The following is a 15,080-nucleotide window of genomic DNA, read 5'->3' as shown; positions in this document are numbered from 1 at the left end:
GCACTGATGACTGCGTGGGTAGAGGTATCAGATAACACGGCAGGTGCAGCATCAGTGGCTACTGGATGGAAGGCCCCCGCACTCCAGATTCCAGGACAGACTCACAACCGTAACATGCTCTAACGTGATGGGCATTTTGTGCCCAAAACTCATAGTCCCCCCTGTTGCCAATCCATAGGCTGAAGTCCTAATCCCTGGTGTGCCAGAATTTGGCCTGATTCGGAAATATGGTCACTGCATATGTAATTAATTAAGGTGAGGTCACACAGGAATGGGGTGGGCCCCTAATCCAATATGACTGCTGTCTTCATAAAAAGGGGACATTTGGACCAGACAAATGTCACAGGGAGAAAACCATGTGAAGATGGAGGCAGAGGCTGGGCTGATGCTTCTAGAAGCCAAGGAATGTCAGAGGCTGCTTGCAAACCACCAGAGGTTCAGAGAGCCTTGAGTGACTCTCCCTCACAGCCTCAGAAGGAAGCAACTCCACTGGCACCTTGATCTTGGACTCCCAGGTCACAGAACACGGAGATGATGAGTGTCCCAGATTTCTAGCCTCCATAACTGAGGGATAATACACTTCTGTTCTTGAGCCACTGTGCTTTCGGTCCTTTTGCTATGACAGCTCTGGTGAATGAATGCAGAGCACGCTCGAATCCCAGGATTCCTAAAGTTGGCTCATGACTTGGGGTTGGGGGCTGTTATAGCACCCCAGCCATGCCAAGTGGCACCGTTTTAGTATCTGGATTGTGGGTAGGTGGTCCCAGACAAGAGCCTGGGGAGTGTGTGCTGGGCCACAGGGTGGGCTTAGGACAGCGGCTATTTACCAACTGCTCAGACATTTTGAGGGCTTCCCTCATAGCTCAGTTGGTAAAGAATCCGCCTGCAATGCAGGAGACCTGGGTTTGATCCCTGGGTTGGGAAGATTCCCTGGAGAAGGGACAGGCGACCCCCTTCAGTATTCTATATGGAGAGTTCCATACAGTCCATGGGATCACAAAGAGTCAGACACGACTGAGTGATTTTCACTTCACTTCACTTCAAGACGTTTTGAAATGAGATGGTTGGAGGGCATCACCCACTTAATGGACATGAGTTTGAGCAATCTCCAGTAGAAAGTGAAGGACAGGGAAGCCTGGCGTGCTGCAGTCCATGGGGTCGCAAAGAGTTGGACATGACTGAACAACAACAGAGACATTTTGTCATTTTTTTAATGACACACAGGGCTGTACCAGGATAAACCAACCAAATGTCACCATGGTAACAGGCCTGCAAAGCACGGAGCAGATCGGCCTCAAGGCAAAACTCACCGGCAGGCCCCTCAGTCCTTGGGGACCCTGTGGCCCTGTAGGTCCTGTGTCACCCTGGAACAGAGAGAGGTCACATCACCCCAGAGTCGCTGCATGAAAATGGTGGGAGCAGACTTCCCCCAGGTGCCCTAGAGGCCCAACAAATGGTGCCCAACGTGTCTCATCACCAATCACCAGCTGTTTCACGGGCACAGCTCACTTCCTGCAGGTAAGTCCTCATTTGTGCACTTGCTGACTTAATTTACTTGCGTAGACCTGGCCCACCCGGACCCATTGGGATCTCGGGGGCTCCACTTGGAGCCAAAGGATGTGACAGGGAAGAGAACTTTCCTTGGCGTCCCATCTCTGAGTCGCTGGTCAGCCACCTGTGGCCACTCCTGCCTCAGTCTCCACAGTAAGAAAAATGCCATTGGAAGGTCTACAGAAACTTCCAGGTGCCAAGCAGCGGGGATTCGCCACCGCCTCCCACACTGTCCTCCCGGCAGCCTCCTAACCAGGGTATAAATCTCCTCATATTATAAATGAAAAGGACAGAAGCTTGGCCACACAAATTACACTGTACAACATCCTAAAAAAATGGCAGTTTTACATGAAAAGAGAGAGCTGAGCGGGAGGTAGGCAGGCACTCGCACCAAGAGCAGGCCTCCGGAGCCTGTCCCCACTGCACCCTGAACTGCTGGGCGAGCCGAACCCTCCACCCCCTGCCAAGGGGCTTCCCTCACGCCCTCCGCTATAAACTGGAGTGAGAGGGGTCAGTGAGCCCAGGATTCTCAACCTGCCTTTCAGCACCGAGAGGCACCCTTGGGGGACAGGATGGGGGGCGAGGCCTCGCTCCAGTCCACGCAGCTGCCCTGCTTTGATCTGCCTGCAGGGCCCCCACGTGCCAGACAGGTGGGTTTGTGGAACGGATCCCACTGCTAAGGAAAAGCACAAGAAGAGCTAGACCCTCTCCAGCTCCAGCGTCTCATGACCACAGATCAGCCGAGACGACAATGTACATCGAGAGCCAGGGTGGGGGGACACGTCACTAGGGCTTAAAGCCAGGTCCTGAAGGGTGCCAGGGGCTGGGCATGGGGCCACCTGGGACCTCAGGACCGTGCGCGACGCTCCTGACCAAGCACTCACGTCCAGAGGCCAAGCCACGTCCACACATGTCAGACGGCCCTGCGGGGAGGGCTCAGGCGGCCCGCAGTGCCAGCAGGCGAGATGTCGCCCAGAGATTCTCAGAACCCACCTGTGACTCCCTCCATCGTGGTACCCACTCCCCTGCCCAGGTTCTAAGCGTCTCCTGGTCCTTGTCTAAACTCTCTACACCCCTCCGCCCACAGGCCCAGCCGGGCCCCACCAGACACCCACACTCACGTCTTTTCCTGGTGACCCTTCCCGGCCAGGGGGCCCTGTGGCGCCAGGCTCTCCCTAGGAGAAGCAGAAACACAACAGCTGCTGTTAGGGAGAGAAATGCGCAACGCCAGTGTCTCAGCCGCCATTCCTCGGAGCACGGGGGGAGAAAGACCAGGAGGACCGCCCAACCGAAAGCATCCCCGGGTCCTCGCCCCCAGGTGGAGTCTGCAGTGCCCCCAAGGCCAGCTGCGAGCCCTCTGCGCTGTGGGGAAGCACCAGCTGACAGATCAGGCAAACCGCTGGGGGTTCCGCCTCCCCACGAGCCGACCCGCTGGCCCCTCGCTGCACCTCGGCTTCCTCCTCACTGTACAGAGCAGCGGGCCTCACTGGGGTTCTCCCCAGGGATTCCTCTGTTTGGGGCACTCGGAAGAGACGGAGCAAGGTGGAGGACAGGAGGACAGGGCCCAGGGTTTCCCAGCTGGGATAAACTGAAGGTGTCCACACACGAGATCTGGGACCTCAGGAAACCCACCCCCATCCTCCAGCCGGCAGTGACCTGACTCCAGGCTGACCTGGTCAAACTGGTCGGACATCAGTGTGAGGCCCCCGGGAGAAACGTCTAGAAACACAACCAGGGAGGGACGATGCTTCCAATGGCTGCCACTGTCCTCTCTCGGGACACAGCTCTGCCTGTCCCTCCAGGGCCCAGGAGCCTTGTGTCTAGAAGCGCCCACTCAGGTGCATGGGGACCGCCTGATGGCGACATGTCCACTTACCCGGGGGCCAGGGGGGCCAGAGTCGCCTGTGTGTCCCTTGAAGCCCTAGAAGAGAAAGGATGATGTTATCCCACCAGGGAGCAGGCTGGTAACGCAGGACCAGGCAGACTCCAGGGGGTCTAGAGGAGCAGGAGGAGGCGGTAAGCCCCCGCCGGGTATGTGCAGGGGGTCTTCTCGACCTGGGGATCGAACCCGGGTCTCCTGCATTGCAGGCGGACTCTTTACCATCTGAGCCCCCAGGGAAGCCCTTATCTCCTTTAATCTCCTGTTTTCAAGAGCAAGTGAAGGCCCTTCTGGGGAGAATAGCAGCCCTCAGGCTCAGCCACTAGATAAGAGCTCTGACCTGCAGGCCCCGCTGTTGTGTGGTGGTGGCTGTCATCCTGGAAATGTGTTCTCTGTCCGCTCCTCCCCACTCGATGGACAAGGATAGTGGCCTCTGGAGGGAGGCCGTGAGGGTCACTCCCCAGGCTGCGGGGCAGTGCAGTACAAAGGGGAGCTCGAGACACCGGGAGGCGCCAGGGAGAGGAAGCACTCCCTCGGTTTTGACTCCAGATTCAACCCTGTGACCTCAGACAAGTCAGCTGACCCCCTGGAGTCCTAACATCACCATCTAAGGACTGAGGATTATAAAAATACACACCTGGCAGAGTCTGCAGGACTGATCGGCAGAAAGGGGTGTTCTATGCAGGTATCGTGACGGAGCAGGGCTGACTTTGGAGCCAGGTCAGAAAATGAACCTGGTCTGTTGCCCCACTCTCTAGCTGTGGGCCTTGGGAGTTTTCCTTCTCTTTCTTGGGATTCAGTGTCTGTATCTATCGAGCGAGGGTGAGCCCATGTCTGCAGGGCTGCTGCTCAGGATTGAGAAAGAGGCACAGTGCTCTCCACTGTTCAAGATGGGCCAGTTCCCTTTCCTTGGGTCCCAGGATATTCTTCCAAGACACTCGAGTCCCAAATCCAGCCATGCTCAGAGCCAGGGACCCTGGTTGTTCTCCTCCCAACAATCATGGACAAAAGCACCAAGTAAAGGAAGCCACATGCAACACACCTGGCACATGGCTGGGAAATTGCTTTAGTACTCACAACCACCCTGCAAAAGCGGGAACTGCTCTGATACCCATTTCATAGAAGAAGAAACAGGTTCAGAAAGGTCCTCTGACCCAGGTCACAGAGTTATTAAATGGCAAAGCAGAAGCTGAGCCCAGGTCTGTCTCTCTCCAAGCTTTCATGTCTCTAATTCACACAGTGCCAGCCAGAGGAGGCGGGTCTTTCATCACCTGCCTGGGTCTCTAACCTCTATCCCTGCACTGAAGCAGGACTCCTTACAGCTCTCAGTTGAGAGATGGGCCTTGCCCCAGCACAGTTCTCAGCAAATGGATCTTCTTGGTTGAAAAAAAAAAAAAAAAACAAAGAAACAAACAAACCAAGAAACCCCTCCCTCCAATAAACCAGTGGTGGTGGTGGCGGCACATTAATCTGAGTCGTGTCCAACTGTTTGGGACCCCATGGACTGTAGCCGGCAGGCTCCTCTGTTCATGAGATTCCCCAGGCAAGAATACTGGAGTGGATTGCCACTTCCTTCTCTACCAATAAGCCAGTAACAACCTTAAAAAAAAATCCTAATTCTGTGTCTTAATCCTCCAAAGAGGTGATATTCAGCAGTCTTAGGTTTCTTCTCCTTGTGCAATCAGGTGAAAATCAGGGAGATTTAGGAAGAAGGAAAGTACTTTTTTGTGTTTTATCTCCTTATTGAATACTAGCCAGGTAAGTTATTGATTTTTTTTTTTTAACAGAGAAGCAAATTAAGAAAGTAGAACTAGCATTTTCTTCTCCTACTTCTTGCCAGTAGGCCATTTCTGGCAATCTTATATCTGGCAAAATTATATCTAGATAATTGGATTTTAAGATTTTCATTAAAAATCACATTTTCCCAAAAGAAAATCTAAGGAACTGTGTAAACAACTTTGAAACTATAAAGAAGTAAAGCATTTAGCAAAAAAAAAAAAAAAAAAAAACAAGAAACAACCCAGGAACCCTAAAATACACAGAGTTCATTTTTGTAGAAAAGGTATCTTTGTTTATGTGTATAATAAATAGCTCAGCAGCTAGATTTAGATTTAAATATATAAATGATAGATGTATATTTAGATACATAAATGTTGGGTTTCATACATAGAAGACTAAAACTCATACTAGAATATTAACAGAGCGTTACTTCCATATTGTAGAATTATGTTAACTCAATTTTCTTCTCTATAACATTACTTTTCTTATTCTTTTTATGACCATCATCATTTGTTATTGTTATGCAGTGAAAATGAGTTACACTTCTAATTGGAAAAAAATACTTTAGCTGTGGAAAGGTTTCAGAATGAAAATTAAGACTCATTTTTAGGGTCTGTCATCCAGAGAAAGCCTATTAAAAATATAATAAACAGGATAAGAACAAAGGCAACTTAGAATAACAACATTGTGACAATGGTTGCAAGGGGGAAAATACATTTTATAGCAATGGCATAGGAAGTGACTGGATTTACTGCAGGTAAGTACCGATGTCTTGGAAGGAAGGTACTTCTGGAATCCATGGCTGGGCAGTCTCAAAGAAGCGGACCCACAGTGTCACAGGCAACTGGCTGGTGGCTTTGTTCTATGTGGACAACACACTCACACTCACACTCACACACACACACACACACTCACACTCACACACACACACACTCACACTCACACACACACACATACACACTCACAGTAAGCACTTACAGGGGGACCGCGGGCACCCTCTGGTCCTGGCAGACCCGGCTCTCCTGTTTTGCCCTGAGGATAAAGAAGAAAAGAAAAATCTGAGGACAGTATTTTCAGGATCTTCCTATTCTTGGTTGCCCAGGCTTCACATCACATTTCCACCCGCCAGTCTCTGCGCCTGCCAACCCTACCCTCCAGCACCGTGGTCCATATTAGTCCATACAGAACAGCACTGTGTAGTCCAGCCTATTAGACTCTCGGTTTCCCTGGGATGGCGCTGGTTACACAAGGTTCATCTCTGAGACCCATTCATGGTTTCCCCTATTTAATTCTCTGGATTGTTCTGGTGTGGATGAGAAATTAGGTAGACACCCAAGCCAGAAGTAGCTTTATGCCACTCACAAAACCACTGCAAGGCAGCTACTAACAACTGCATCTTACAGAAGCGGACACTGAGGCTCAAAGTTACAGTTTCACTGAGTTAATAAACAGCAGAGCCAGACTGAATCCCAGCGACACCCGAAAGGATGCTCTCCTCATCCCCAGCAGCAGTGCCGGTGACCGGTGGGCCTGCAACTGACTCATCCCGACCCCATCCCATCTCCTCCTAACGCTACGCAAGCAACTGGGACACTCTGCTGTTCAAGGGTCTTCCCTACCAGCAGTCTTGTACGACCCTGGATAGAACAGAGCAATAAATACAGGCCCGTGGGTGCTAAAGTCCAGATAAAAGTGGTGAGGGTAGGGGAGGGTTGGGGAGCAGGGCAAGTGGGTGAAAGGCCACGGGGGTTGATCGGGAGACGGGCAGGGCACAGGAGGGCACACCCACCCCCAAACCCTCCCTCATTTCCACAGCTTATCAACCTTGAGGGTCAGATGGGGTCCAAGAGGGGGCACAGGAGAGGCAGAAGAGCATCCGTGGATTTAAAGTGAGAATTACAGGGAGAAGGAGGACGGGGCACCAAGCTCTGATTTCTAAATCGGTTTCTTCTCTGTCCCAGCTCCTCAAAGTCTAGCCGTATGGTCTTGGGGGTCATCCCCTCCCCTGGATCTATTTGTCAGCTGTACACTCAGGACCATCTCTCCTCCACAGGGCCTTTGACAGAGGGGATATGGGCCTAGCGTGGCCCCAGCCCCACAATCAAGTGGGACGCCCAGCACTGGCCCAAGCTGTAGCAGGAAAAGGGCAACCGCCAGCCACTGCTGAGGGTGTTCTATGTACCAGCACAGCCAGTGCTTGACACAGCGGTGTCAATGAGTCCTCCCTGTAACCCATGAAGGAGACACTTCTGTTCTCCCGCAGGCAACACTCCAAGGCACGGAGAGGTCAAGGGACCTGCTCAGGGTCAAACAGCTGGGGTTATAATGCAGGTAATTTGGCTCCAGAGACACCGAACTTCATCCTACGCTGTAATTCATGCTCAAATGTCTCCTATTAAAAATAATGCAATGGGCAACACTTAACAGCTGCCTGTCTACCCATCTGTGTATCTATCCATGCATCCACCATCCATCTCTCCACTGTGTCCCCAGCGCACAAGAACTTAAAGGTCCAGGTCAAAGTGGAAAGCAACCAGCCACCACCCGCAGCCAATGCTGCAGCTTCTGGACCCCCACCCTGGGCTCCCCTGGAGGGGCTCCTGTCACTCTGTCCATCAGCCTCTGCTAGCGGAGAGGGCAGTGCTCAGACTCTGAAGGTGCAGAAGGCCCCAGAGCACGGGAGTCCAGGTCCACTGGAGCTATACTCCCTTCAAGCAGTTGAAGGGGAGATAAACAGCCCGGCCTTCGGTCCTTTGGCAGCGGTGGGAGTGGGCAGGCAGCTGTGCTGCTCACGCGCTCTCAGCCGGTCTCCAAGGGAGCGGACCCAGCATGCACGCTGGTGCCCGCTGGACCGTCCTCTCACCGGCTGCTGGCAGCTCTCCACTCCTGGCTACACCTCCTCACTCGGCACCTGCTTCTGGGGTCTGTTCCCCATGCCTGACCCCGTCCCACATCCTGGGCTCCCGGTCTGCTTGGAGGACATCTCTGACGCCACCCATCCTCTGCCAGTTTCCTCCAGAGCAGCTCAGAGTGATAAACGTCAGGATGGCCACGCTGAGACCCCAGGAGGAGCTGCTGGTGAGCTCTGGACTGCCTGCTGTGGGGGCACTTGGGGGGAGTTGCTGAGCACCCTGAGCTCCCAGCAGAGCCGGCCCTGTCTCCCGTGGACAGACTCGGCCAGCGGTGACCCAGAGCAGGCCTGGTCCCCTATCCATCTACGGCCAGCGCCTGGCACAAACCTTTCTGTATGAAGACCGAGGGCCTCACACAGGTTTCCTGTGCTGTCAGTGACAGCCTCTCGGGATAGTACGTGCTGCATGCATGCTTAGCCACTCAGTCATGTTGGACTTCTTGCTACTCTTGGGACTGTAGCCCGCCAGGCTCCTCTGTCCATAGGATTTCCCAGGCAAGAATACTGGAGTGGGCTGCCATTTCCTCCTCCAGGGGATCTTCCCAACCCAGGGATTGGCCCCCATCTCCCATATCTCCAGCATTGCCACTTCCTGCAAACAAGCTGCCTGCCTGCTCTGTGGTACTGAACACGGGTCAGCCTTCAGGGTGTGGGTCCTGACTGCTTCCTTTACCAGCTGGGTGGCCTCAGCTATCCTATTTAACCTCCCGGTGCCTCAGTTTCCTCATCTGGACCAATAGTGGTACCCCACACCCCACAGGGGTTTTCTGGGGGTTACACCGCAAAATATAATGGAGTGCTTGGTACTCCCAGCCCTCGGCGTGCCCACAGCAGCTGTCGGCCACAGTGGCGACATCTGTCCTTCTCTCTCCCTGGCCAGGTCCTCAGCCTGGCTACCTGCCCCTTGCCCGCTGGGGCTGCTTTGCAGGGCATCAGCCTTCAGCAGCTCAGATGAGCTTGGCACTCTGCTCGCTGCCCTGGGCTCTCTTTTTTCCTCTCAGCAATGAATTCTGCTTTCAGCATCTGGCGAAGAGTAAAAAGTGATAACGAAGATGCTTCTGGGGAGTCACATAAGACGCAAAATGAATCATAGTAGTTATGACCAGACAAATCAACTGGAACACAAACCTCACTGTGGAGATTTTTATGTAACTCCACTTAGCGGTTCTATAGGCTGCACGGTTCTAACCTCACCAGGAGTTAAAACCATGGCAGTTGGGAAAAGTAACTCACTAAATCGATTAACAGGTAAAGAAACCTGATGCGTTTAACCAGTTTCTCACCTCATCTGATTCTTCAGCAACTCCAGGGAGTGGCTATTATTATTCTCGTTTTGTCTGAAATGGGACTGAAGCCTGGGGCAGGCTCTGACTCACGCCAGATCACAAGCCTGCATGGAGTGGAGCCAGAACCCAAAGCCAGCTCCTTTTTCTGGGGGCGGCTGCAACTTTGGCATAAAATATTTTAATTTAATTTTATCAATAAGCAAAATTAAAAATGATAATACCCTGCTGGCCTCTTGGGGAAAGAAAATGAAGACATGCATGGAAGAGAACTTTCACTGTGCCTGGGTCCCAGAAGCTCCGGACACAGAGTGGCCGTTTAGGCTGCTCTGACGTGTAAGTGGTAAGAAACCACAGAGTCCCTTACCGGCTCTCCGGGGGGCCCTGGTTTTCCATCTCTGCCCTCTTTGCCTTCTTCTCCCTGCAAGAGAAATTCAAACTGGTTATCTGGCTGCAGACGCCCAGAGGGAGGGAAGGACAGACTTTTTTTTTTTGCCGGGTGTACATGCGACCGACAGAACCGGCTGCGTGTCCAGGTTTACTCCCCAGCACCACCATTCTGACTTGGATCCTCTGTTGGGCAGCGCCTGGCGCACAGCGGAAAAGCAGTACATTGCACTGGCATCACTTTTTATTGCTATGGATGGAGAGAAGCCCCTCCTGGACGTTCTCTAACTTAGGACACTACAGGCTCATCTCCAGGCCTCCTGTGTTGACAACAGCGACGGGGGTGGGGGGACGATGAGGATGCAGCTTCTGATGAGGGTGACAAGGACCCCGAGGCCTCAAGGAACTCCTGGAACTTGAGAGGGGCGCTGAGAATGGCAGCCAGGGCCACGTCTGGGCATAGGAAGGCCACCGACATGTCACATTTCATTCCATGAGATCAAGCTACGACTCCCACCTGCTCCCCACCCCCTACCAGCCCACCCGCTGCTCTCAATCAAGACACCGTTAGCCTCACATTTCTCTAAGAGACTATGAGGTTGCAGGACTCCCTGCAGATCAGGACAATGATACGTCACACAGGCTCAGGCTCCAATCCGGGGCTACCGAGACTGGGCGGGCTCCAGGGAAAGAAAGCAGCAGGCAGCAGGGCCGAGGGAACCGGAGCCACAGCGGGCAAGGTTGGAGCTCGCTTGCACCAACAATGCACGTGATCTTGGGTGGACTGCTGACATTCTCAGCTCTGCGCGGCCCCTCTCCTAAACAGAGGTGACGAACCCGCCTGGCAGAGTCACGAGGGGGCTCAGAATCAGTGCTGCCCCCTGAGATGCTTAACCAACCAGCGACGGCAAACGACACCAGCAGCGAAGCTGCTCCCGCGCTGACAGGTGCGCAGGAAATCACGCAGCGCCCCTCATCAGCACTGCAACGTCAGTGCCCGGGCTCCAGGGGGAAGCACTGCAGATGGCAAGTTAAGTTTACTGACCATCCGGGCCACTGGCCAATGCTCCATGTGCATCTGTAACCCATAACGATCCGGCTTCTGGCATAACCATGGTAACGCCAGGTAAGCCAGCTGGGCAGGCCCGAGGCTAGGCAGTGTTGGTCCTTTTCTCAATTAAGAGTTAACTCCAGAAACTGCTTCTCCCCCTGCACAGAGTGGTGGGGAGGAGTGTCAAGAGACCCACGGACGGCAGAGAAAGCCCATGGAACAGGGTGAGATCAGCACATCAAAAAGAGTGGCCGAGACTGGAGGCTGGAGACCTCGGCATGAACCGAGGAGTGGGGCTGCGGCGAGGACTACGCAGGTTAATGCCCACAGCCCACCCTGCGGTTAGCACCAGGCACACAGAAACTATTATGACTCCTATCGCCCAGGCAGAAGGGAGAGGAAGAGTTTTCTAGACAAGGATGACTCGTTAGAGGAAGGCAGAGTAATGTAGAGTGGCTGGGAGGAAGAGCCATGGAGTGAGAATGGATCTTACAGGGACAGAATTGAAGAGACAGAGCGGAAGAAATGGGGCTCAACTCACGAGGCGCCACGCAGGTCAAAATCTTGGCTTCTGTCTGCCGATAACCATGAGCAGATGAGTTTTGCACGGGAAGGGAAGAGGGAGGCAAGAGAGGAGGAAGAAGGAATTCTTCTAAATCACAGAATCACATCTAAGGTCATTTCTTTCCTCTCCAGTTATCCTAGGACTTTGATGGTAAGGGTTTAGCACAAAATTCAAACTAGGATCTTCTCTCCTTACCTTTACAATGGCTGGAGTGAAATCAAACATTCCCTAGTTGCTCTGACACACTAGGCCACATGGTTGCAGTTTATACCAACAGAGGTTTCACATCCCAGCCTGTCTTTTACGATCTGTGCACCCTGGACAGGGGACTTAATCTCGGGGGTGGCGTGGCCTCAGTGAGGGCTACTGGCTATGTCCAGGAAATGCCTCCTTGACCAATGGGGGCATTTATCAGACATTCAAGGAGGAAGGGCTCCATAAAAACCATTCATTCACGCACATATTTATTTCAGTAATATTTTCCATGTGCTCAGCACATGTGGGGAGCAAAAAAGCCCGGTGTCACAGAATCCACAACCCAGAACATAACCCAGTGACTCCAGCCACTCTTGTTTTATGTCCCCAGATCTAGCAACTAGTAGGTGCCTAATTAGAGTGTGTTGGATAATCAAGTCAATTAATAATGGGGGAGGTGGTCACAGATCAAACCATGACCTAAAGATGTGATACCTGCTGAGACAGACACTTGAGAAAAAAGGAAAGAGACCAAGCCTATCCTGGCCTGAGGGGCAGAGGGCACTTCTGGAGAGTGATGCCTGGGCTGAGATGGGAAAGATCAAAGGCATCGACTAGTGCAAGAGGCGACAGAGGGCATTCGTGGGGGACACAGACACATGTGCAAAGGCCCTGTGGCCTGGAGAAGAGAGGGTGCAGAGTGTTTAGGGACCCAAAAGAAAGCCAGTACACGGCCAGCACAGCTGGAACAAAAGGACATGAAGTGGAGGGCGGTGGGCGGGGCCTGTGGCCAGGAGCGGCACCAGGAGCAGGCACACTCCAGGCCTGGAGCACACGAGGACGCATTCTCAATGAGACGGCAGCAGGCAGCCTCCTTGGACCTGCCTTATTACTAACATACTGGAGAGTCTGACCCTATTGAGAAATATATTGGGTTGGCCAAGAGGTTTGTTCTGGTTTTCCCATAAGATGTTGCAGAAAAACCCAAACGAACATTTTGGCCAATCCGATATTAAACTGAAAAGTCCAGAACAGCAAGCTTCCCGGGTGGCTCAGATGGTAAAGAATCTGCCTGTAATGCAGGAGACAGGGGTTCAATCCCTGGGTTGAGAAGATCCCCTGGAGAAGGGAATGGCAACCCACTCCAGCATTCTTGTCTGGAGAATCTCATGGACAGAGGAGCCTGGCGGGCTACAGTCCATGGGGTTGCAGAGAGTCGGACACACTTGAGTGACTTTCACTTCACTTCACTTCAATTTTGCAGTGTGTTTCAAGAATCTTAGATATTATTACACTCTGACAAGTAGACTTTTGGGCACCATCCTACACAAGTAAGGAAAGTGCTATGCATGTAAAATAATCTATTGTAGATTTTAAAAATAGTTTTATAAAGTTTATCAGGCAATAAATAATAATCATATATATTTTGATACATTTATTGGGTAGAGTGTGTGTAAAATTTATGAGCGTTTAATACCAGTGCAGAAAATATAAAATGTTTATATTATCACAAACCATTATCAGAGTTATGTGTGTGTGTATAGAGAGAGAGATGAAAATTGTATCTACATAAGTAAATAACAACAAATATATACATAGAGAAAGAATGAGATTAGGACTGGCTTTGCTTAGTGATTTTTTTTTTTCTAATTTTCTATTGTACCAAAAAGTCCCCTAGTAAACACGCTTTGCTTTAACAATGGTGGAATATCATTTTCTTGGCATATTTTTGAAGTAGAGAAATTTGATTTAAAATAAAAAGCCACTTACTGGGATGCCGGGTAATCCAGACGGGCCTTGGGGGCCAGGAGGACCTTCTTTCCCCTAAAAGATCCAAAACACAGAACACCATTAAATTTCTTGGGCTGGCTTTTCTGGAGGTGAGTGATCTCACACAGAATCGCCTTTGTGGTCTGGAAGGAGTCCTCAGCCACCTTGTTCCTTTCCAGGAGCTGCTTCTCTGCAGGGCAGGGAGGTGCCCTGGGCAGGGCAGAATCACACAGCTGGTGTGCAGACTCCCTCTGGCCTTATTACATAGACTCAGGGGGAATTAGGACTTGGAAGGCACAGTGGGAAGAGGCTTAGGGGGTCCATGAGGCCTGGGTCCAGATCCAACTCTGTGCTCCATCCCCAAATAGCCCGCATCTCAGGAGCCTGCCTCACAGCACAGACACAGCACCTGCAGGGCTTCTGCACACAGGACGCAGGACAAGAAAAGAACTGACCGGGGACACACACAGCAGATGGTTTTGTTACTGCCGCCCTCTGATCCAGAGGTTCCCCAACTTTTTACCATCCATGGTGGCATTTAGTATCCCTTTTCCTCTATGAAATCGACTTTGAAGGATTGTGTTTACCAAGCTGCCTTAATTAATACTTCCTTTCCATTTTAGTCACCAGAAACACACTCCACAGTCAACCAGATGGGGTAATCAGTGTTACCATTTTTATCCCAGTGGGCTCATTTGTATCACCCTGTGTCTCTACCATGAGTATTTCAGAAGCCCTGATAACTTCCAAATCTCCTGTTGTTGCTTCTCCTTCGCAGTAGACACTGACGTCAGGTTTTACACTCTAATCCACATTCCACATTTGGAATTGACAACCACTTGTAAACATTTCTGTGAACTTGTGTTGCATGACATTTGAGATTACCCAGAGACACTGTCACTTACACCAACGTAAAATAATCACAAAGCAAACAAAAAAATGTCATCCCCTCCCTGCATCACAACACCTGCAAACACATTAACAAATAAAGTGGGTTTTTTGTCAACTTGGGCCAAATATTCGATCACATGAGGTATTTTTAAATAGTGATAACAGAGCTATTATTATTACAAGATAATTATTATTGTTATCTGTTATTACCTGTTATAATAATTTTTATTATTAACAGGTGCTTATTATTCCAGAGGTCCTACTATGTAAACACTAGGAGTCTAGGACAAGAGTCACCAAGCTCTGGCTCTCAGCTCGTTTGCACAATGTTTCATCAGAACACAGTCTCACCCACTAGTCTACACACAGTGTGTGGCTGATTTCACCTTATGATGGCAGAACTGATTATCTGCACCAGAGACCATATGGCCCCCAAGACTGAAATATTCACTGTTCAGGGTCTTTTTGCTCCAATCAGGTGAACTGAAGACTCAATAAGGAATCAGTATGGTTGTTTCTAAACCTGTTTTCATGACTTCTTGCATGCCATAGAAATTATGCAATTTAATTTTTCATTAGATCACCCAATTTAGATGGAAAGAAGAAAAACCATGACCATTTCATCCAAATTAAGATGTTGAAAATACTTGATAAAGGTGAGACACTCACTGTCTAAACAGATAGCTGATAGCTGTACCATCAGAAGATAGCTATAAAAGATTAGCAAAAAATCCTAACAAACTAGGATCCTACATTCAAACTGCTTCACAGGTGTTGCTAGATATTCAAACTACTTTTTAAAAAAACAACAAATAGTA

The 15,080-nt window shown here is 50.9% G+C and overlaps 1 protein-coding gene across 1 annotated transcript in view; it reads right to left on the bottom strand.

Moving 5' to 3' along the window:
• COL22A1 (collagen type XXII alpha 1 chain) overlaps positions 1 to 15,080 on the bottom strand; it is a 200,874-nt gene that overhangs the window by 12,514 nt on the left and 173,280 nt on the right. Inside the window, exons 51-56 of the mRNA XM_068983408.1 lie at positions 13,372 to 13,425; positions 9,771 to 9,824; positions 6,188 to 6,241; positions 3,428 to 3,472; positions 2,673 to 2,726; positions 1,311 to 1,364 (exon numbers count right to left, since the gene is read on the bottom strand). Coding sequence (XP_068839509.1) covers positions 1,311 to 1,364; positions 2,673 to 2,726; positions 3,428 to 3,472; positions 6,188 to 6,241; positions 9,771 to 9,824; positions 13,372 to 13,425 — 315 coding nt within the window. The remainder of the gene's footprint in view (positions 1 to 1,310; positions 1,365 to 2,672; positions 2,727 to 3,427; positions 3,473 to 6,187; positions 6,242 to 9,770; positions 9,825 to 13,371; positions 13,426 to 15,080) is intronic.

This window comes from Capricornis sumatraensis, chromosome 11 (assembly GCF_032405125.1).
Source record: "Capricornis sumatraensis isolate serow.1 chromosome 11, serow.2, whole genome shotgun sequence".
In the NCBI taxonomy this organism is placed as follows: domain Eukaryota; kingdom Metazoa; phylum Chordata; class Mammalia; order Artiodactyla; family Bovidae; genus Capricornis; species Capricornis sumatraensis.
Note: the sequence above shows the minus strand (reverse complement) of the source record. Positions and strands in the feature narration are given on the sequence as shown.